Source organism: Xenopus tropicalis, chromosome 3 (assembly GCF_000004195.4).
Source record: "Xenopus tropicalis strain Nigerian chromosome 3, UCB_Xtro_10.0, whole genome shotgun sequence".
Lineage (NCBI taxonomy): Eukaryota > Metazoa > Chordata > Amphibia > Anura > Pipidae > Xenopus > Xenopus tropicalis.
In genome coordinates, this window is record NC_030679.2 from 135,375,458 (window position 1) to 135,396,301 (window position 20,844).

At 45.0% G+C, this 20,844-nt stretch overlaps 6 protein-coding genes across 6 annotated transcripts; 4 read left to right on the plus strand and 2 right to left on the minus strand.

The window, feature by feature from the left end:
* The first annotated feature begins 2,783 nt into the window (after positions 1 to 2,783).
* Positions 2,784 to 4,108, plus strand: LOC100493093 (histone H1B). The gene has a single exon (XM_018089858.2). The coding sequence runs from the start codon at positions 3,375 to 3,377 to the stop codon at positions 4,059 to 4,061; it is 687 nt and encodes a 228-aa protein (XP_017945347.2). The 5' UTR covers positions 2,784 to 3,374; the 3' UTR covers positions 4,062 to 4,108.
* A 1,786-nt stretch (positions 4,109 to 5,894) lies between these two features.
* Positions 5,895 to 6,528, minus strand: h2bc11 (H2B clustered histone 11). Its single transcript, NM_001017251.2, is given in 1 exon segment — positions 5,895 to 6,528. A coding segment is annotated over 1 exon segment (381 nt). The 5' UTR covers positions 6,506 to 6,528; the 3' UTR covers positions 5,895 to 6,124.
* Positions 6,529 to 6,784: 256 nt separating this feature from the next.
* Positions 6,785 to 7,271, plus strand: LOC108644455 (histone H2A type 1). The gene has a single exon (XM_018089862.2). It carries the CDS (start codon positions 6,826 to 6,828, stop codon positions 7,216 to 7,218), a length of 393 nt encoding a protein of 130 aa, XP_017945351.1. The 5' UTR covers positions 6,785 to 6,825; the 3' UTR covers positions 7,219 to 7,271.
* An 811-nt stretch (positions 7,272 to 8,082) lies between these two features.
* LOC108646287 (histone H3) lies at positions 8,083 to 8,586 on the minus strand. The gene has a single exon (XM_018092774.2). It carries the CDS (start codon positions 8,541 to 8,543, stop codon positions 8,133 to 8,135), a length of 411 nt encoding a protein of 136 aa, XP_017948263.1. The 5' UTR covers positions 8,544 to 8,586; the 3' UTR covers positions 8,083 to 8,132.
* Positions 8,587 to 17,380: 8,794 nt separating this feature from the next.
* LOC100495663 (histone H1B) lies at positions 17,381 to 18,159 on the plus strand. Its single transcript, XM_002942295.4, has one exon. The coding sequence runs from the start codon at positions 17,426 to 17,428 to the stop codon at positions 18,110 to 18,112; it is 687 nt and encodes a 228-aa protein (XP_002942341.3). The 5' UTR covers positions 17,381 to 17,425; the 3' UTR covers positions 18,113 to 18,159.
* A 1,087-nt stretch (positions 18,160 to 19,246) lies between these two features.
* Positions 19,247 to 19,702, plus strand: LOC101734426 (histone H4). Its single transcript, XM_004917000.4, has one exon. It carries the CDS (start codon positions 19,285 to 19,287, stop codon positions 19,594 to 19,596), a length of 312 nt encoding a protein of 103 aa, XP_004917057.1. The 5' UTR covers positions 19,247 to 19,284; the 3' UTR covers positions 19,597 to 19,702.
* The last annotated feature ends 1,142 nt before the right edge of the window (positions 19,703 to 20,844 follow it).

The following is a 20,844-nucleotide window of genomic DNA, read 5'->3' on the forward strand; positions in this document are numbered from 1 at the left end:
GTATATTATTACAAATATACTGGGGATTCCAATATTTAACACAACCAAGTAAAAGGAAACAACCACGGTTCTTTTCCAGAGATTAAGCGAATTTATTTTGATTATCCAGCCCAGAGACAAAGCACTTAGCACTTCTAACTAACCTAATTGTAAGGGTTAATTTCTTTAACTCTGTCTGTGCTTCTCTGCACTGTATCTAAGCAGTCACGAACTGGTTCGATTTAATCTGTGCGTCGGCGAAACATCTGATATCGTCTGCGCATGTGCGCTGATCAGGGAACTTGTACAAATGATACAACCAGTATGTTTATTGCAAACAAGTACAACTTTATTTTGTTTTGATATTACTTATATAGTAGATAGAAAAACACATCCCATTATGCTTACGTATCATGGGTGGGTACATTGCAATTATTAGTAGAAATACAGAAATTATTTAAGTAGCTGCTGAAGCTTTATTATGATCTCTTAGCCTTGAATATTAGCTGAGATAATCAAGGCCGGAGCAACTTGGACAAAGAGAAGATAGTGAGGATAATCATAATAACTGAAGTAATACTTTCTCAGACCTTCGTGATTTAAAACAAAATTTGTATAAATTCAGCATTAAGTAATTTAACCTCTATCACAGCATTTAGTAATTTAATCCCTATCACTAATATATATATCTTTGTTTGTGTGTGTCTATATTTCTATCAATCTGAGTATAAACGTCCCCATACACAGGCTGATCGGCCCCAAGGGACCAATATCGGCAGCTAATCGCCCAGTGTATGGGCACTACCGACGGGCCTGCCCAACCGATATCTGGCCTTAAAGGGACAGTAACACCAAAAAATGAAAGTGTATAAAAGTAATTACTATATAATGTAATGCTGCCCTGCACTGGTACAACTGGTGTGTTTTCCTTAGAAAGACTACTATAGTTTATATAATAAAGCTTCTGTGTAGCCACGGGGGCAGCCATTTACAGGAGAAAAGGCACAGGTTACTTAGCAGATAACAGATAAAACCCCATTATATTCTACAAAGCTTATCTGTTATCTGCTATGTGCCTGTGCCTTTTCTCCTTTTTCCCAGCTTCAATGGCTGCCCTTGTGCTGACATAGCAGCTCATCTATATAAACTATAGTAGCATTTCTGTTGCAAACACCCCAGCTGTACCAGCGCAGGGCAACTGTACATTATATTTTAATTACTTTAAAACACTTTCATTTTTTGGTGTTACTGTTCCTTTAAATCTGCCAGATCTCCATCGGGCAGGTTAGAAAATCTAGTCGGATCAGGGACCGCATTGGCTCGTTGATGTGGTCCCCGGACCGACTTTTCCTGTGCCCGACATAATAATTTGATCGTTTGGCCCCTGGGTTCTTCCGATATCTCCCAGCCGTAGGTGGGGATATCGGGAGAAGATCCGCTTGCTTGGCGACATCGCATTTGATCTTCCCGCATCGGATCTGCCCGTGTATGGGGACCTTAAGAGCTTCACAAGTTATACTCTAAAGGTGGCCATTCACGAGCAGATCCACTCGCTTGGCGATGTCGCCAAGCGAGCGGATCTTCCCCCGATATCCCCACGTACGGGTGGGCGATATCGGGGAGCATTTAGGTTAAAAAAAAAAATCCGATCGTTTGGCCCTGGGGCCAAACGATCGGATTTTGTGGGCGACAATGGGGCAGTCGGATCGGGGACCGCATCAACGAGCCGATGCGGTCCCCGATCCGACCAGATTTTCTAACCTGGCCGATCGAGATCTGGCCAATTTCAGGCCAGATATCGGTCAGCCAGGCCGCTCTGCTCTCCCCATACACGGGCCGATTAGCTGCTGATATCAGTCCCTTGGACCGATTCGGCAGCTAATCGGCCCGTGTATGGGGACCTTTAGAACACATCCCTACTTTGGTCAGTGAGATTCTGATTGGCTGACAAGATAATCAGGTATCAGAATCTTATTGTGTTAATCAGTCAGGTAGTTCCCATAAGGAGCTGCCTCACCATAAACAACTGTACAAACACTTCCACTTTGAAATGCAAAAGACCCTCCAGTTGGCTTCCTGTGATATCTTGGTGTTGACCACCCACCCATCACCATATAATACCAAGGTAACTACCACAAAAGCACTTCAAAGCATTCCTTAATTACTTAATTAACATCTTGTGCACTATATACATTCATACAAATAAATGATATTACTATCATACACCTGCAGGTATATATGCATAGTCGCCACACATACAACTACACAGCGCTGTGGAATACGTTGGCACTTTATAAATAAGTGTTAATAATAATAAAATAATAATAATAATAATGGAAGCCATTTCTTCTACTGTAGGGCTGTACAACTGGCTGAATGCAGCCTCCCAGCATAGATTTTTAGTCCCCCAACTATGAAAAATATAAACAGAAGTCCAAGTACCACAATATTATTTTATATATTCTGAGACCTTCACTCCTCCCCTCCCACCTGATTGTGGGATTGTGTGTATTGTTCTTGGACCACAACTCAATAAGCTTGGAGAGCATTGTTTTACTCCATAGAATTAACTTCACCCAACATATGAAATCAGACTGGAGTGGGGGCACATTTGTATCTTGCTGGAGTGTTCCCAGTCTCACTTGGTAACAACTCTTCCAATAATATAATATACTTTGATTTCATACTTAAAATTGCCGGTATAAAGTCAGCTCTGTGGGGCAATAATGTGTCCAGTCGTGTGATATATACATAGATATCTTTTATTAGTGCTGATAGTGTAACTAATGACACAATACAATGCAGGCAGTGGGACTTGTGTGAATGCTGCAATGACTGTACTACAGCAGGTTCGGGACTGTGCTACTTCTCTGCCAGTGCAACCCCCACGGATTTCTTCTGTAGCCTCCAAACCCCTCACTGTCCCCCTGATATCCCTCCCCATACCCCTCTCTCTCTCAGGGATAAGAGATGGAGGAAATAGATCCCAATGAACAAGGAAAATTGAAGGTTTATAAAAACCTCACCCAGACTGACAGGAGTGCGCCTGAGATATCAGGGGCTGTTTGGGGACAATCCGTGTAACCAACATGCAGAAAATCTCTGTCAGAGACAGGGACATTTACCCTGCAAGTGACTGTATAATCCCCGGGATATTTATGGAAGTAGATATTATTAATAACTTTGCTTTTTGAGAAGCAGGAAACACAGAATGAAAGCTCCCTAATGCTGAACACGGAAAGTAAACGGTGGGTGTGGCTAAATTGTGTCCAATTAGAAAACGGTATCAGAATGAAAATCAGCCAATAAGCAGACAGAAATATTCTATATAAGAAGAATTGAAACGCTCCAATGTCGTATTTATCTTTTGATAAGAAATCAGTAGAAGATTTGCAATGGCTGAAGCAGCTGAGACGGCGCCTGCTCCTCCCCCGGCTGAACCCGCAGCCAAGAAGAAGAAACAGAGCAAGAAAGCAGCGGGGGCCACTAAATCCAAGAAGCCATCTGGGCCCAGTGTGTCCGAACTGATAGTCAAAGCCGTATCCGCTTCCAAGGAGCGCAGCGGGGTGTCCCTGGCAGCTCTGAAGAAGGCTCTGGCTGCAGGAGGTTACGATGTGGAGAAGAATAACAGCCGCCTCAAGCTGGCTCTCAAGGGCTTGGTCAGTAAGGAGACCCTTGTCCAAGTGAAAGGGAGCGGAGCCTCCGGGTCCTTCAAGCTCAACAAGAAGCAGCTGCAGAGTAAGGAGAAGGCGGCACCGGCAGCAGCCAAAGCCAAGAAACCGGCAGCAAAGAAGGCAGCCAAGTCCCCGAAGAAGCCCAAGAAGGTGTCCGCAGCCGCCAAGAGCCCAAAGAAGGTGGTGAAGAAAGCAGCAAAGGCCGCCAAGAGCCCAAAGAAGGTGGCGAAGAAAGCAGCAAAGGCCGCGAAGAGCCCCATAAAGCCTAAAGCTGCCAAAGCCAAGAAAGTGGCCAAGAGCCCCGCAAAAAAGAGCGTGAAGCCCAAAGCTGCCAAAAGCCCCGCAAAGGCCAAAGCAGCCAAACCCAAAGTGGCTAAAGCAAAGAAAGCCGCCCCTAAGAAGAAATAAGCTGGCTCACTGGCCAACTGCCCCAAAGGCTCTTTTAAGAGCCACCACATCCCCCTGAAAGGGCTTGTAATATAGTGGGGTCTCCTGCTTCTACCATGGCTTTTAATAAGCAATAAAAACTATTAACCTCGCACCGGCCCAACATTCGTTCAGTTATCGCCAACTAATCACTACAAAGTTTCCCAAACACACAAAAATAGTTGCATTCACCTCCCCTTAGTGCTGCCGGACTGCTCTCAGTCACTTAAATCTGCTTAAACCTCCCCCTCCCCCCTTAGTTCTGCCAAATTAGAAATTCTCAGATAGGAATTTAGCCCCTGTTCCCTGTAACGTAAATGCAACAGTAGGAAAGTGACATTGTTGCGAGTTGTATCCAGCAATGTGTGTAACGGAGCGAATGTCCCAGTGTAACAATGTAAGTGCTACTTTGTCAGCTCAAAGCTCCAACTCATTAGAAAAGTAACAAATAGGGGAAAGACAAGGCAGAGTAACAAACAGCTCAGCTGAGAGGCTCAGAGAGTTGCAGCAGCATTAGAGGGCGTGTAAGTGACATTAACAACAAACTGATTTTGTAAACATATTTTTTGCCAGTAAGAGGTTGAAATAACCCGGAGTAACGCTTATATTGTGTCACCCACTGTAACCTGCAGCACTTAGTATCCTTAATATATCTGTGTCTGTAAATTACCCTTCCACTTAGATTCTAAATTCCACAGGGTTTAATCCTTATATATAATGTAATTGAGCCTCGTATTTATTATTTTAATTACCCCTGTTCTATAAATATATTGTTCTGCAGTTACATACAACTATTCCAGCAGAGGGAAATGCACTAATGAATCTCAGGGCAGAATGCTGAGGATATAGGAATAATCATTTTACTGCTCTATAAACATATCGCTGCCATAGTTTTGGCGGCAGCAGTTTGTTACACTCCTTGTTGCTAATGAGTATGGGCGCTTCATGGTTTAGCCAATCAGAAGTTGCCAAATGTTTTACACTGAACAGTAAAGGGAGGGGTGACAGTCAGTGCAGTTCCCTATCAGGTCTGCTCAGTCTCTCGAGCTAAAGAGATGGGGCAATATAAATATATATAAATAAACGCTATGTAGGCTGCCAGAGCAAAGGGGTTATTGTATTTTATTGGGCGGTCATATAACGGCCAGACATTTTGGCGGGCTTTTTGAATAAGCCAATGGCTCCCACAGTATGGGCTATTAGTCGGCAGATATAATTGGGGGTCTCGGTGACTGACAGGAGGGAAAGGAGAGGATTTGGTTGCGGTTGTGAGAGAAGCAGCGAGTTCAGAGAACAATGGGACCCCCCCCCCCCCACTGAGCCATTTGGTGCCCCAACTCCATTCTTAGCTCCTATCCGCACAATTTATCTCTGGAAAGGGAATGAGCACTAGGGTTTATAACAAATATTTTGAGGTAAAGGGATCCCGCTTTATGTAATAAATGTTATATCACTCCTATTGCATGCAAATGAAAAACGACTGTGCTGTATTTTTACGAGAAAGCTGAAGACAATATCACAGCCCCGGAGATAAAATAGTTTCAAATATTGTAGCAAATATCCCTTATTGATTATATACTATATATTTTGGCGCTTCTGTGAGAGAAACAGAAAGTTCAGAGAACAAAGCAATGTTGCAGCTGCAGGCAGAGCCCCTCCCCCACATGTGGCCATTTGCTGCCTCAGCTTCATTATAACGAGTCTAAACTTCTAGCTGCGCTATTTATCTGTGAGAGGGGATTGTGCGCTAAGTATTTGGAAGTGATCCCAACGTATGTGAATAGGATATATAAATTGGACGATCCATCCCAATTGTTGGGAGAAACTTGCAGTAATGTTTAATAACTTCATGTTTTATATACAGTAGAACTACACAACCACAGCCCATATAGGTTAAAAAAAAAAACTTAGTAAAAAAAAAAAATTTAACTGTGTAAGAAATGTGAATTCACAGCAGGATAGTTGAGAGTCTGTGCAGCCCTTGTACAGAGGAGGTGGGGGCTCTGAAAAGAGCCTTTGTGTTGTTGCGGGGCAGGGAATGGGGATTACTTGGCGCTGGTGTATTTAGTCACAGCCTTTGTCCCCTCGGACACAGCGTGCTTGGCCAGCTCCCCAGGCAGCAGCAGGCGGACCGCGGTCTGGATCTCCCGGGAGGTGATGGTGGAGCGCTTGTTGTAATGAGCCAGGCGGGAGGCTTCCCCTGCGATGCGCTCAAACACATCGTTAACAAAGGAGTTCATGATGCTCATGGCCTTGGAAGAGATGCCGGTATCAGGGTGCACCTGCTTCAGCACTTTGTACACGTAGATGGCGTAACTCTCCTTCCTGCTCTTCCTGCGCTTCTTCCCATCTTTCTTCTGCGTTTTACTCACCGCTTTCTTAGAGCCTTTCTTTGGTGCTGGGGCGGATTTGGCGGGTTCGGGCATTTTCCCTCAGATACACGGTCAGTCTGCGAACAAACTGTAATAATATTCCCTTCCATCTGCGCCTTTTTTTATACCCTGACCATGTAAATAAGGCTGTACATTGCCTGTGCTTCCCATTGGCTGGCTCTTTTACATGACGTTTAATCGTTCCATCTCTTAAGTTTGGGCCCAAAGGATTGGTGTAGACTAAAGCTTGTGTTTCATTGGCTGCAACTGAACCTAACCAATCAGAGAAGAGAAGCACTCCCACAGATGCCTATAAAAGCAAAAGTGCACGTTACATTGTATGGAGTTATTTTGTGTAACACGAAGCAGGAATCATGTCAGGAAGAGGCAAACAAGGCGGGAAGACCCGGGCAAAGGCCAAGACTCGCTCATCTCGGGCTGGGCTGCAGTTCCCAGTCGGCCGTGTTCACCGGCTGCTGAGGAAAGGCAATTATGCTGAGCGGGTGGGAGCCGGAGCTCCAGTCTATCTTGCCGCAGTGCTGGAGTATCTGACCGCTGAGATCCTGGAGTTGGCCGGGAACGCTGCCCGGGATAACAAGAAGACCCGTATCATCCCCAGGCACCTGCAGCTCGCTGTGCGCAACGATGAGGAGCTGAACAAACTGCTCGGAGGGGTGACTATCGCTCAGGGCGGTGTCCTACCCAACATCCAGTCCGTGCTGCTCCCTAAGAAAACCGAGAGCACCAAAGCGGCCAAGAGCAAGTGAGCCCAGGAATGAGAGTGCCCTGACCCCAACCCAAAGGCTCTTTTCAGAGCCCCCCACTCTGTCTAAACAGCGCTGTGTAACCTGATGGTACTCTGTAGTACAAAATGAAACCGTACATGTTTGATATGGGGACCTTACTGTGAAATTCAGTTTGTAGGCAGACATTGTGCTGTTAATGGTTGCTAATGAAAAAATGATATATAGCTCAAGCACTATTTTTAGTACTTCAAAGCTAAATAAGAGCAAGTGTGCAGTGCTGTAACTATTAGGCGAGCGCTTAAACACACGGGCAAAACAGCGCTGCTAGATTTTTCTACGCCAAATACAATTAATTCCACTTCATTTACCTTTATCCCAAACAGCGCATTGGGGTAAACTAATGCTACTGGAAAACAGTCGATCGACCAACACCATAAAACGCAAGGAACCTGTCCCTATATATTGGGTTTCTGTATTTTAATTTGCCTGTAACACGGAAAAGCAGTGGCCTTTGTTTCAAGAAATCCGAGCAGCAAAAGGGCCAGTAGCACCGATAATCTAAATGTATCATATATATACAGTTCCTGGCATGAGTTCAAATCAGTGTTTTTTGGGACTTTTTCTAATCAAACCCAGATGCCCAGATTTTACTACAATAGGTTAAAAGTGAGCAGCAAAAGGGACAAGCCCTGCAGAAAATATAGTGATAGACTAACCGGTACAATTACATTGCAACAAAGACGATTGTCGTGTGTAAACGCAAGTGCTGTGTAATAGACACAATATAACACAAATATATGTAATTCTGCTGGTTCCAGTCTATCAATGTATCGTTTTGTAACAAAAGCCCAAATAGAAGTGAAAAGCTCATTCCCAGAAAGTGTCGGTGGCTCTGAAAAGAGCCTTTGTGCCCAGTGAATAAAACCCCCTCGGATCTAAGCCCTCTCCCCTCGGATCCTGCGGGCCAGCTGGATATCCTTGGGCATGATGGTGACCCTCTTGGCGTGGATGGCGCACAGGTTGGTGTCCTCAAAGAGTCCCACCAGATAAGCCTCGCTGGCCTCCTGCAGAGCCATAACGGCTGAGCTCTGGAACCTCAGATCGGTCTTGAAGTCCTGGGCGATCTCCCGGACCAGACGCTGGAAAGGCAGTTTGCGGATCAGCAACTCAGTGGATTTCTGGTAGCGGCGGATTTCCCGGAGAGCCACAGTCCCTGGGCGGTAACGATGGGGTTTCTTGACTCCGCCAGTGGCCGGGGCGCTCTTCCTGGCTGCCTTGGTGGCCAACTGCTTGCGGGGAGCCTTCCCGCCTGTGGATTTGCGGGCGGTCTGTTTAGTACGGGCCATTGCAACAACGTAGAAGCACTAAAACGTTATGGTGTCTGGGGGCTGCCAAACATCCTATTTATAGCCAGCGCCTCCCTGTGATTGGCTCGATGCAAACACACCATATTACGTCTACATTTCTATTGGCTGCTCAGACCAAGTCTATTGTTTTTGAGATGCCCGCCAAAAGTCTGTCCGAAATTATATGTTATATAACGATGACGATTATGTTTATTAATTACTTACTTGACTTTTTCAAACCATATTACAATTAAAAAAAATATAACATGTTTCTTATTCCCTTCGCATGCGCTGACTGACTCTGAATCCCGGAAACGTCTGCTGCGAGGTCAATTATATCAACCGCATGGGGGCAGCAAAGAGCTCTAAACGGGAATCAAACCGCTTCTTGTACAATGACTGTGGTATATGTGGGTAGGGAGGGAGAGAATGTGGCGGGAAAGAGATTTTGGAAAGAGGTGTTCAGATTTTCTATAAAGTCTTTTGTTTATCAGGCACTATGTTTCTTATTTTTTTGTTTAACAAATGATAAATTTACTGTCTGGGTATTTTTGTTTTAATTGTTGCCATTAAAAACAGTAGCTAAGGGTATCTTTAGGGTTTGGTTTCCAAAACTGTGTGACCCCCATAAAACCTTCTTTCTGTAGGTTTCCTATTTATATTATGCCAAGATGTTGTATGAAAGACTGACACTATCAGTATTGGGCAGTGCAATTAACCTTGCCAATTAATACTTATTCTGTTAGTACTGACATTAGCGTTTGTATAGCATTGTGTAGTTGTATGGGATCCATAGATTCTCCTGCAACTTTAGCCCCTGAGGTAAATAACTCTCTAGCAGAGTGAGCTGTGATCTGGAAAGGTGGCATCGCTCTCTCATTATGAGCATGTGTGTGCCCCAACATGGCTGCCTCCCGGTGTGGGTAGCCCAGCGCTGGCAGGGGCGGTTTGTTTGTTTTTTGTTTTTTTTTAAACTAATGTTTCCCCTATCTGGAGTGCAGGCTCTATTAGCCCACACCTGTGGTGGGGGAAACAAAATAGGGATGAAAGGCTCTAAAAAAAACTTTACTCCTCCCTGCAAAACTGATGAACAGATTTTCATCTCTCCTGAAGACTTCAGAGAGAATCCAGACTTCTGGATTCATCCTGCATCCATCAGAAGAAGCTGACTGTCCCTCTTGTGCCTCCTCGATAACATAAGGAAAAGGGAAACTTGTCTCATATGTACCGTGATTTTCCTTTCCTGGTACCTCTCCATATCAGCACTCTCCGGGATAGCCCTCCCCTCTCCCCATGGAAGATCCCCTCCCACCAATCAAATAAATTACTGCCAGAACCGCCTACCAGTGTCTCGTAAAAAGCCCGAATGAGATGGTTGTCCAGGGAGAGAATCTGCTGATATGGAGAGGTAGCGGGAAAGGAAAATCACGGTAAATTAAGACAAATTTTTTCTTTTCCCTGGCCCTCTCCATATCAGCACTCTCTGGGATATAGCAAGCTTCCCGAATGTTGAGTGGGACAAATTAACTCCAAGAAATGCAACTGTGCACTGTTTAATGAGCGTAGGAAATGGTAGATAAAACATTACGTCCAAAGTGCACATAATTGGCTGAAGACACATCCAACCTATAATGTGAAATGAAGGTATTTGGAGATGCACAGGAAGCCATTCTGCATATCACCTCCAGAGATGTACCTACGTCTGATTCCCAAGAAGTTGCTTTACCCTGGGTTGAGTGAGCTGTAGCCCTGGGAGCTGGTAAACCTCTGGAAGAGTAGGACTTGGAGATAACTCCTTTGATCCATCTGGAGATGGTAGATTTAGAAGCTGCTTCTCCTTTTCTCTTTCCCCCTGGAAAAACGAATAATCTATAACTTTCCTGAGCTCTTGTGTAGCTTGACAATAAGCCATAACCGCTCTTTCGACATCCAGGAGATGTAGTGGATTATCTGCATCATCCTGAGAGTTTTCCAGAAAAGAAGTTCCTCTTGGAAATGAAAATCTTTGACCAGGTTTAAAAGCAGGATAACCTTATCCTGAAGAAAAACTGGACTATCTTCATATTTCAGAGCCTGCAGTTCTCCTTCTCTTTTGGCTGAAGTGACTGCAACTAGAAAAACTGTTTTCAGGGTTAAATACCAGATCAAAATTTCCTGAATGGGCTCAAATGGTTTCGGTGAGATGAAGTCTAGATCGAATGGAAGGTCCCATTTCAGACATGAAGCTCTTCTGGCTGGTAACATCCGCATAGCTGCCCTAAAGAACTTAATCACCAACGGATGCAAAGCCCAATGCACCCCTGAAAAGGCAGAGATAGCCAAAACATGCATTATCAGTGTTCTGACCTTGAGTCCACTCTCAAGACCCTTCCGTAGAAACTCTAGGAGTTCACCAACTGAGATTGGAAGACCATTTTCTTGATCAACTCTCTCCTTGATAAAGGCTCTCCAGACACTCCAGTACCTTGAATTAGTTGTAGATTTTCTTGACCGCATGAGTACCTCAATGACTTCCTTAGAGAGACCCTGTGCCTCTAGACCCTTCTGCTCAATCTCCAGGCCATCAGGGCTAAATGGCCTGGATCTGGGTGAACAAATGGTCCCTAAATCAAGAGATCCCTGGAAAGTGGAAGTTTCTACTGTGGGACCATCGACAATATGAGAAGAGTTGGGAGCCAAGGCCGTCTCAGCCAAGCTGGAGCAATGCTGATCAATTCTCCCTTGCTCCCCTTCAGCTTCTGCAGAACCATCCAAATCAGAGGAAGAGGGGGAAAGATGTAACATAAACCCTTTGGCCACTGTTGTGTCAGAGCATTCACCCCCAGAGCCTGAGGGTCTGTCCTCCTGGCGAAGAACCTTTTGCATTTGCTGTTGTTTGCTGAAGCCATAAAGTTTAAAGACCCTTGGATGGAGCTGCCATTCGTGAGGATCTAAGGAGTTGGGACTTAAAAAGTCCACCTCCTTGTTGAGTCTGCCTGGAACAAAGGTCGCTGTTATGTATGACAAGTGATGTTCTGCCCATACTAACAGCGGTTCTACTTCTGCCAGAAGACTTAGACTCCTGGTCCCTCCTTGTCTCCTGACATATGTGACAGCCGACAAGTTGCTGCTTTTGATCTTTACTCGTTTTGAAAAAACTGTAATGCTTGATGAATGGCCCTTACTTCTAATATATTTGAGGGAATGTCTGACGATGACTGCTGCCATAGACCTTGCACCGCTCTTCCCTCTAGCACCACAACCCGGCCTGATCCTGAAGTGTCTGTGGTTACTGTTATCCATTTTCATGGAAAGAGAGGCAACTCCTACGGACAATCGATCTGGTTGTAGCCACCACCTCAGTGCCTCTTTGAAAGGTTGATCTATCTGAACCGAATGCAAGGATCGACAATTCCCCCTGACCTGATCAGACGTAACTGAATAAATCTCATGTGCCAGGGTGCCCAGGCCACCAGATGAATGGAGGATGCCATCATACCCAGAAGATAAGCCAGTATTGATGCCGGTACCAGATGATAATTTTACCACCCCTTTACCCGTGTCTATGATCGCCCCTAGAAAGGATACTTGTTAAGCTGGCTCTTTGCAAAATTTAGGCACCAGCCATGGTTTTGCAGAACCTGTGATGTATGGCCTGACTCCTTGTGGATGCTAGAAGAATTAGATTGTTTAGATAATGAAACAGCCTCAGCCCCTGCCATCTCAGAAAAGTGACCACAGTTACCAAGATCTTGGAAAATACCCGCGGTGCAGGGGAAATGCCTAAGGGTAGGCAGGCGAACTGAAACTGCTGGTTTCCTATGCAGAACCTTAGGTACTTCTGATGTTCCTCTGCAACAGAAACATGGTGATAATCATCCTGTATGTCCAGGGAGCACATCCAGTCCTCTGTACAGCTCTCTGCTCTTAGTGATTCCAAAGATTCCATCCTGAATCTTTGAACATAAAGGTACTGGTTTATCCTCCTGAGAGTCAGTATTGGACACCATGCACCTGATGGTTTTCAAACTAAAAACAAATGGGAATAAATCCCCCTTTCTCTTTCCCTTGCTGGAACAGGAACTATAACCTTCTGAGACAACATCTGCTGAAGGCATGATTGCAAAGCCTGTTTCATTTCCAATGGCTTCAGAAGGGGTGATACTAAGAACTTTGAGGGAAGTATCTGATTTCAGAACTCTGTTTCCCCTTCTCACAATATCCAAAAGCCACTGATGGCCAGAAAATGCTGTAATCTCTCTCCTCCCACTGGCCCCTGGGTACCCCTCTCTTCTGAAGGGCTTTCAGGAGGCCTAAGCTGGAGCGGCTGTTCTGGAACCAAAGTGTCAAAAGGAGCTACTTTGACCCCCCTGACCAGTTGGGACTTTACTACAAAAGAACTTTTTCATTTGTTGCTTTCACTTCTTTTGTGGCAAAATTTGACTCTTTCCACCAGATGCTTTAGAAATGAGTTCCTCCAATTTCTTACCAAAAAGCATCTGACCCTGGAACGGGGCTGCTTTAGAGGTGACATCTGCTTCCCAGGACCTAAGTCATTGCCACCATGGAAAGCATTAAGGATCTAGAGGCTAACCGAGTGATGTCTATTGAAGCATTGAGTAGAAATGAGGTTCCCATCTGGAGTTCAGAAAACCCTTCAAGGATTTTTCACAGTTGATTATCCATCTGAGATGTTGAAGTAGGAAGATAGCTCTGTTCCTGTGCTTCTGTAGAAGAAAGATTGAAAGGGATTATTGTGATTTCTTCATCCTAATGAAAAGTTGCTATTGACGCTATTCTACTACTATTTGGTAAATACCCGAGAAGCTGTGGTTATACCAAAGGCAAAACTCTGAACTGGAAATTACAAAGTCCTCCCTCGATGTACAGAGCTATACGAAGAAATCTCCAGTGGTCTCTGCAGAGCGGCACATGAAGTATCTTTGAGGGCCAAAGAAAACATATAGGGGCCGATTCACTAAAGTGCGATAAAACGTGCGCTATTTATAGCATGCGGTAAAAATTTTATTGCGTCTTAATTTTCGCGACTTTTCACACGATTCACTATAAGCATACTTGCGCTATTTTACGCGCGGTATTTCATGCGATATTTTTGTCGCGATAAATAGTGTGCACGGTATTTTTCGCATGCACGCTATTTATCGCAAGCGCTAATTGTCGCAACATTACGCACGCGACAATCGGCAGCATAAAACTGGTGACATTTTGCCCTGGGAGAGCACAGAGTGCTAGAGAGGTGCTGTATAAATGTTTATTTGCAACCCCCCCCCCAAAAAACAATAAAAATATAAGTAAGAAAAAAAAGAAGTGCTAGAGATAATAAAATGGGGGGGGGGGGGGCATTTAAGAATATTTAGCCAAATACTTAGGGGTCCGTTTGCTAAAGTGGCTTAAATTAAGTGGAAGATTTTAGACACAGAATAAATGGCAAATATGTTATGGGCACTTTATTAAATGGGGACAAATATAATATTGCAATTATTCTGGCAACAAAACATTGGATTGGCAGTTATCACACTCGCCAGAAAATACGCTATGTACTAATTAACGCAAGTTTTACTATTCAGCAAAATGGGCTAAAGACAAAATTGTTGGCAGAATATTTGCAAACATTTAACCCATATAGCATATTGATGCTGTTACTGATAAATGTAAGAGTGTAGGGGAAACTACATGAAAGTATAGAATACCATATCAAGGAAGGAAAAATAATTAGACATTACTCAGTTCAAAAGTAGAAAAATAAACTCTTTTATTTTAACAATTAAAGGTAAAAAAACGGGGGGAAATAGCCTTAGTTCGGCTATTTCCCCCCGGAGCTGGGCCAGCTCGGCCTTGATGTTGGCCAGGTCCTCCTGCACTGATGGTCCCTCGTGCGCAGGAGAACCTGGTGCCCAGCGCTTGGCCTGGGGGGAGAACTCAAGGGCCTGGGGGGAAACTGGGGGAGGAAGGAAGGGGGGGAGTGTCCGGGTCCTCTGGGGCCGGTGCTGGGGCCACTTCTGGGGCTGGTGCTTGGGCCTCGGGGGCCGGTGCTGGGGCCAGTGCTGTGGCCTCTGGGGCCGGTGCTGGGGCCTCTGGGGCCGGTGGAGCCTGGTGGGCTACGGGAGCCAGGTGTGCCTGAGGTTGTGCCTGGGGATGAGGCGCCAGCTGAAGTTCTGTGAGATAGTATTGCAAGATGTTATTTTGTGTAATATATTATACATATATATATATATATATACATTCATACACCATCATAAATAACGGGGCCCCTCACAACAACATTTTTTGGGCCCCCCTCCTCCCACGCCCCCAATGGCCCCTCCCCCTGTGAACCCTCACATCAATACAAAGGACACACAGACATTGTTAGCCAGGGCCCCCTAAAACATTCGTGGCCCTTCCCCAAATGACTCACACTATGGGCCGCTCCCTGCTGCTTCCCCCCTGCTTTAAACTCATTTATGCATATGTATTTGAAAATAGTGAAATAGATGTGTATATATATATACAATAGGAAGTGCTGGGAAGCTGCACACCATAAGGAACAATAACACCTGGGTGCCTGTGGCAAAACAAAATCTAGACAGGCATGGGGTGACGGCACACACAGGATTTTCACAAGGAGTCACAAAGATGTGAAATAATATTCAGAGGTTTATTGTGAGCAACGTTTCAGTTCCTCACTGGCATTATGGTTGAACGTGATGGACGTATGTCTTTTTTCAACCCAACTTACTATGTTACTATGTTACTTTCATCATCCCTGACATTTCTTACATTTGTACCTTTAGTTCAAATTACTTGCTAAATCTTTTACTGAACGTATACTGTAAAAGCATAATAAAGTACAATAATTACCTTCTGCAATTTCAGCTATCAGATCAGAATTCCTGCGCTTCAGGTCGGACCACTGATGCCGGAGCTGGCGGGGGTCCACATCAAGGGCAAACCCGGCGAGCAAACCCTCTCTTAGCTCGCGCAGGATCGCCCTCTTCCTCTCCTGGACCCCTAAGGGCCCCAGCGGCGGGTCGTCATAGCCTGAACGTAGGAGAACGGTGACAATATAGCGCCTCTCCCCTGGTAGCAGATTAGAAACCCCAGGCATGGTCCTCTCTGTAGTGTGACTGCAGGCTCAATGACACAAAATGGCCCCAAGTCGCACATGTCACGAGATTACAAAATCGCTACAAAATGTCTGAAAGTCGCGAGATTACAAAGTCGCGACAAAAAAAATCGCCAAAATATACATAGTAATGTATTTTGTGCAACACAATATTCACCGCTATAGTACTGTATATTAGTAGCGAAATTCCATACAATCCACTCTCTTATACAGGTAGGACAAAAAAAAAAAACACTAATAACCTCTAGTGGTAACTCCTATTTATGGGTGGGGTTGATTAACACTTTCCTTTCTTTTTCTCTCCATTGGTCCTGATAATGATGTGCGGGTCGAGAAATATTTGACCCAATATTTGCTCCCAACCTGAACCCTCCCCAACCCGGCTTCTGCCCTCTATGTATAGACCTGCGGGTGCCTATAAATTCAGAAGCCAGAAGATGCAGGCCGGCATGTTGGGTCGCTGGCAGGGAGAGTGAGTGAGCTTGCTCCCATATGGGGCACTGGGAATGGGACGCGCAGAAAACTTCAGTGTGTCCCATCCTGGTGTGGGGGGGGAGGGGCGTTGGCGGAGAATGGGAGGGGCACATGTACAGTGTGTGTTGTGAAAACAGGTAATGAAATGGTTTACCTTTAAATTAACTTTCAATATCTAATAGAATGACCAGTTTTAAGCAACTTTTCAATTGGTCTTCATTATTTATTGTTATAGTTTTACATTATTTGCAGCCTTCTTCCTACTCTTTGCAGTGTTTGAATGGGGGTCACTGAATTCAGGAGCTAAAAATCTATTGCTCTGTGAGGCAACAGTTTGTTATTGTTACTTATTGTAACTTTTCTATTCAGGCCCTCTCCTATCCATATACCAGTCTCTTATCCAAACCACTCCCTGGTTGCTAATGTAACTTGGACCCTAGCAACCAAATAGCTGCTGAAACTCCAAACTGGAGAACCCCTGAACTGAAAATGAAATAACAAAAAAACTATTTTGCAAAATGTCTCAGAATATCACTCTCTGCGTGATACTAAAAGTCTACTCAAGTGAAAAACCCATTTAAGTGTCCCATTAGTTACACAATTAGACACCCATACAAACATTAATATGTAGTTTGCTTTAAAATCTATGTATGATGTTCAAACAATGACATATTAGTGCTGATAGTGTAACTAATGACACAATACAATGCAGGCAGTGGGACTTGTGTGAATGCTGCAATGACTGTACTACAGCAGGTTCGGGACTGTGCTACTTCTCTGCCAGTGCAACCCCCACGGATTTCTTCTGTAGCCTCCAAACCCCTCACTGTCCCCCTGATATCCCTCCCCATACCCCTCTCTCTCTCAGGGATAAGAGATGGAGGAAATAGATCCCAATGAATAAGGAAAATTGAAGGTTTAGAAAAACCTCACCCAGACTGACAGGAGTGCGCCTGAGATATCAGGGGCTGTTTGGGGACAATCCGTGTAACCAACATGCAGAAAATCGCTGTCAGAGACAGGGACATTTACCCTGCAAGTGACTGTATAATCCCCGGGATATTTATGGAAGTAGATATTATTAATAACTTTGCTTTTTGAGAAGCAGGAAACACAGAATGAAAGCTGCCTAATGCTGAACATGGAAAGTGAAGTATGGGCGTGGCTAAATTGTGTCCAATTAGAAAGCGTTATCTGAATGTACCTGAGCCAATCAGCAGACAGAGTAGATTCTATAAAAGGAGAACAGAAAAGCGCGGCTGGTATATTTCTATTTTCTGAAGAGAACGATAGAAGATTTGCAATGGCTGAAGCAGCTGAGACGGCGCCTGCTCCTCCCCCGGCTGAACCCGCAGCCAAGAAGAAGAAACAGAGCAAGAAAGCAGCGGGGGCCACTAAATCCAAGAAGCCATCTGGGCCCAGTGTGTCCGAACTGATAGTCAAAGCCGTATCCGCTTCCAAGGAGCGCAGCGGGGTGTCCCTGGCAGCTCTGAAGAAGGCTCTGGCTGCAGGAGGTTACAATGTGGAGAAGAATAACAGCCGCCTCAAGCTGGCTCTCAAGGGCTTGGTCAGTAAGGAGACCCTTGTCCAAGTGAAAGGGAGCGGAGCCTCCGGGTCCTTCAAGCTCAACAAGAAGCAGCTGCAGAGTAAGGAGAAGGCGGCACCGGCAGCAGCCAAAGCCAAGAAACCGGCAGCAAAGAAGGCAGCCAAGTCCCCGAAGAAGCCCAAGAAGGTGTCCGCAGCCGCCAAGAGCCCAAAGAAGGTGGTGAAGAAAGCAGCAAAGGCCGCCAAGAGCCCAAAGAAGGTGGCGAAGAAAGCAGCAAAGGCAGCGAAGAGCCCCATAAAGCCTAAAGCTGCCAAAGCCAAGAAAGTGGCCAAGAGCCCCGCAAAAAAGAGCGTGAAGCCCAAAGCTGCCAAAAGCCCCGCAAAGGCCAAAGCAGCCAAACCCAAAGTGGCTAAAGCAAAGAAAGCCGCCCCTAAGAAGAAATAAGCTGGCTCACTGGCCAACTGCCCCAAAGGCTCTTTTAAGAGCCACCACATCCCCCTGAAAGGGCTTGTAATATAGTGGGGTCTCCTGCTTCTACCATGGCTTTTAATAAGCAATAAAAACTATTAACCTCGCACCGGCCCAACATTCGTTCAGTTATCGCCAACTAATATCCCTGGCCAGTAAGTAACTGCAAAGTTTCCCAAATACACAAATAGTTTTGTGTTCCCCTCCCTTTAGTGCTGCCGGACTGCTCTCCGTCACTTAAACCTGCCCAAACCATTCCTCCCCCTCCCCCTCCCACTGGTTCTGTCCAAGATAGAAATTCTCAGATAGGAATTTAGCCCCTGTTCCCTGTAACATAAATGCAACAGTAGGAAAGTGACATTGTTGCGAGTTGTATCCAGCAATGTGTGTAACGGAGCGAATGTCCCAGTGTAACAATGTAAGTGCTACTTTGTCAGCTCAAAGCTCCAACTCATTAGAAAAGTAACAAATAGGGGAAAGACAAGGCAGAGTAACAAACAGCTCAGCTGAGAGGCTCAGAGAGTTGCAGCAGCATTAGAGGGCGTGTAAGTGACATTAACAACAAACTGATTTTGTAAACATATTTTTCCAGTAAGAGGTTGAAATAACCCGGAGTAACGCTTATATTGTGTCACCCACTGTAACCTGCAGCACTTAGTATCCTTAATATATCTGTGTCTGTAAATTACCCTTCCACTTAGATTCTAAATTCTCCAGGGCTAATGTTTAATCCTTATATATAATGTAATTGAGCCTCGTATTTATTATTTTAATTACCCCTGTTCTATAAATGTATTGTTCTGCAGTTACATACAACTATTCCAGCAGAGGGAAATGCACTAATGAATCTCAGGGCAGAATGCTGAGGATATAGGAATAATCATTTTACTGCTCTATAAACATATCGCTGCCATAGTTTTGGCGGCTCTTTATTATAAGCAGCAGTTTGTTACACTCCTTGTTGCTAATGAGTATGGGCGCTTCATGGTTTAGCCAATCAGAAGTTGCCAAATGTTTTACCCTGGAACAGTAAAGAAAAGGGAGGGGTGAGAGTCAGTGCAGTTCCCTATCAGGTCTGCTCAGTCTCTTTATACATGAGGTTGTGCGGACAGAGCGGAATCATTCTGAAAAGCTTTTGAAGGTTGAACATGTCTGGCAGAGGCAAGGGCGGTAAGGGCCTGGGGAAAGGAGGCGCCAAGCGCCACAGGAAGGTGCTGCGGGATAACATCCAGGGGATCACCAAGCCCGCCATCCGCCGCCTGGCACGCAGAGGGGGAGTCAAGCGCATCTCCGGCCTCATTTATGAGGAGACTCGGGGGGTGCTGAAAGTTTTCCTGGAGAACGTTATCCGGGACGCTGTCACCTACACCGAGCACGCCAAGAGGAAGACTGTTACCGCTATGGATGTGGTGTATGCTCTCAAGCGCCAGGGCCGCACTCTCTACGGATTCGGGGGTTAAACCCTCTTATTCCCTCACAGCATCATTTCCCAAAGGCCCTTTTAAGGGCCCCCACTATTTCAGGAAAAGGCTGTGTCTGTATATTATCTGCTCCCTATAAATTGATTAGATACAATGTTACGGGTTGGGAAGGAAAGTAGGTCCGGGCCCACAGTGCGGATCTGAATGGCTGAAGGGATAAATCTCCTGAATAGGTGACTTGGCTGTAATAACTCGAGCTAAAGAGATGGGGCAATATAAATATATATAAATAAACGCTATGTAGGCTGCCAGAGCAAAGGGGTTATTCTATTTTATTGGGCGGTCATATAACGGCCAGACATTTTGGCGGACTTTTTGAATAAGCCAATGGCTCCCACAGTATGGGCTATTAGTCGGCAGATATAATTGGGGGTCTCGGTGACTGACAGGAGGGAAAGGAGAGGATTTGGTTGCGAGTAGAAAGCGCTGATGTTTATTATTGCGGGAATGTAACAATGTGACACAATGGCTGCTCTGAATTTTAAAGCATCTTCAAAGAAATTTATGTGAAGTAAAAAAAAAAAAATTCTACGTCAGGGGAATTAACAACTAGACCCCAAATAAGAAGCTCCTAGACTTCTAACGTGTTTGGAAATAGTTATTCCTGGATCCCTGATTTTTTATTCTATTCTATGGCAGCATCAGGGTTTCCGTTAGCGGATATACCGTCTGACTGCGGGGAGTAACATCTATACACTGTGCCTTTCTGTAGCCATATAAATGAATATAATGGCGGGACCAGTTTGGCGCCTCCGAGCGAGTTCAGAGAACAAAGCAATGTTGCAGCTGCAGGCAGAGCCCCTCCCCCACATGTGGCCATTTGCTGCCTCAGCTTCATTATAACGAGTCTAAACTTCTAGCTGTATACGCCTAGTGAATACAGGTGAGGCAATGGTCTAACGAATTTTGGCGGGCATTTAAAAAAAAAAAAAAATCTCTTTTTCCTTCCACATTCTCTTCTTCCCTACCCACATAAAACACAATCGGTTTGATTCCCGTTTAGAGCTCTTTGCTGCCCCCATGTGGTTGATATAATTGTCCGCAGCAGACGTTTCCGGGATTCAGAGTCAGTCAGCGCATCCGAAGGGAATAAGAAACATCTGTTAAATCTTTTTAATTGTAATATGGTTTGATAAAATTAATGTAAGTAATTAATATAACTAATCGTCATTGTTATTTAAGAGATAATAACCCAACCACTCAGATTGTAAGCTCTACGGGGTAGGG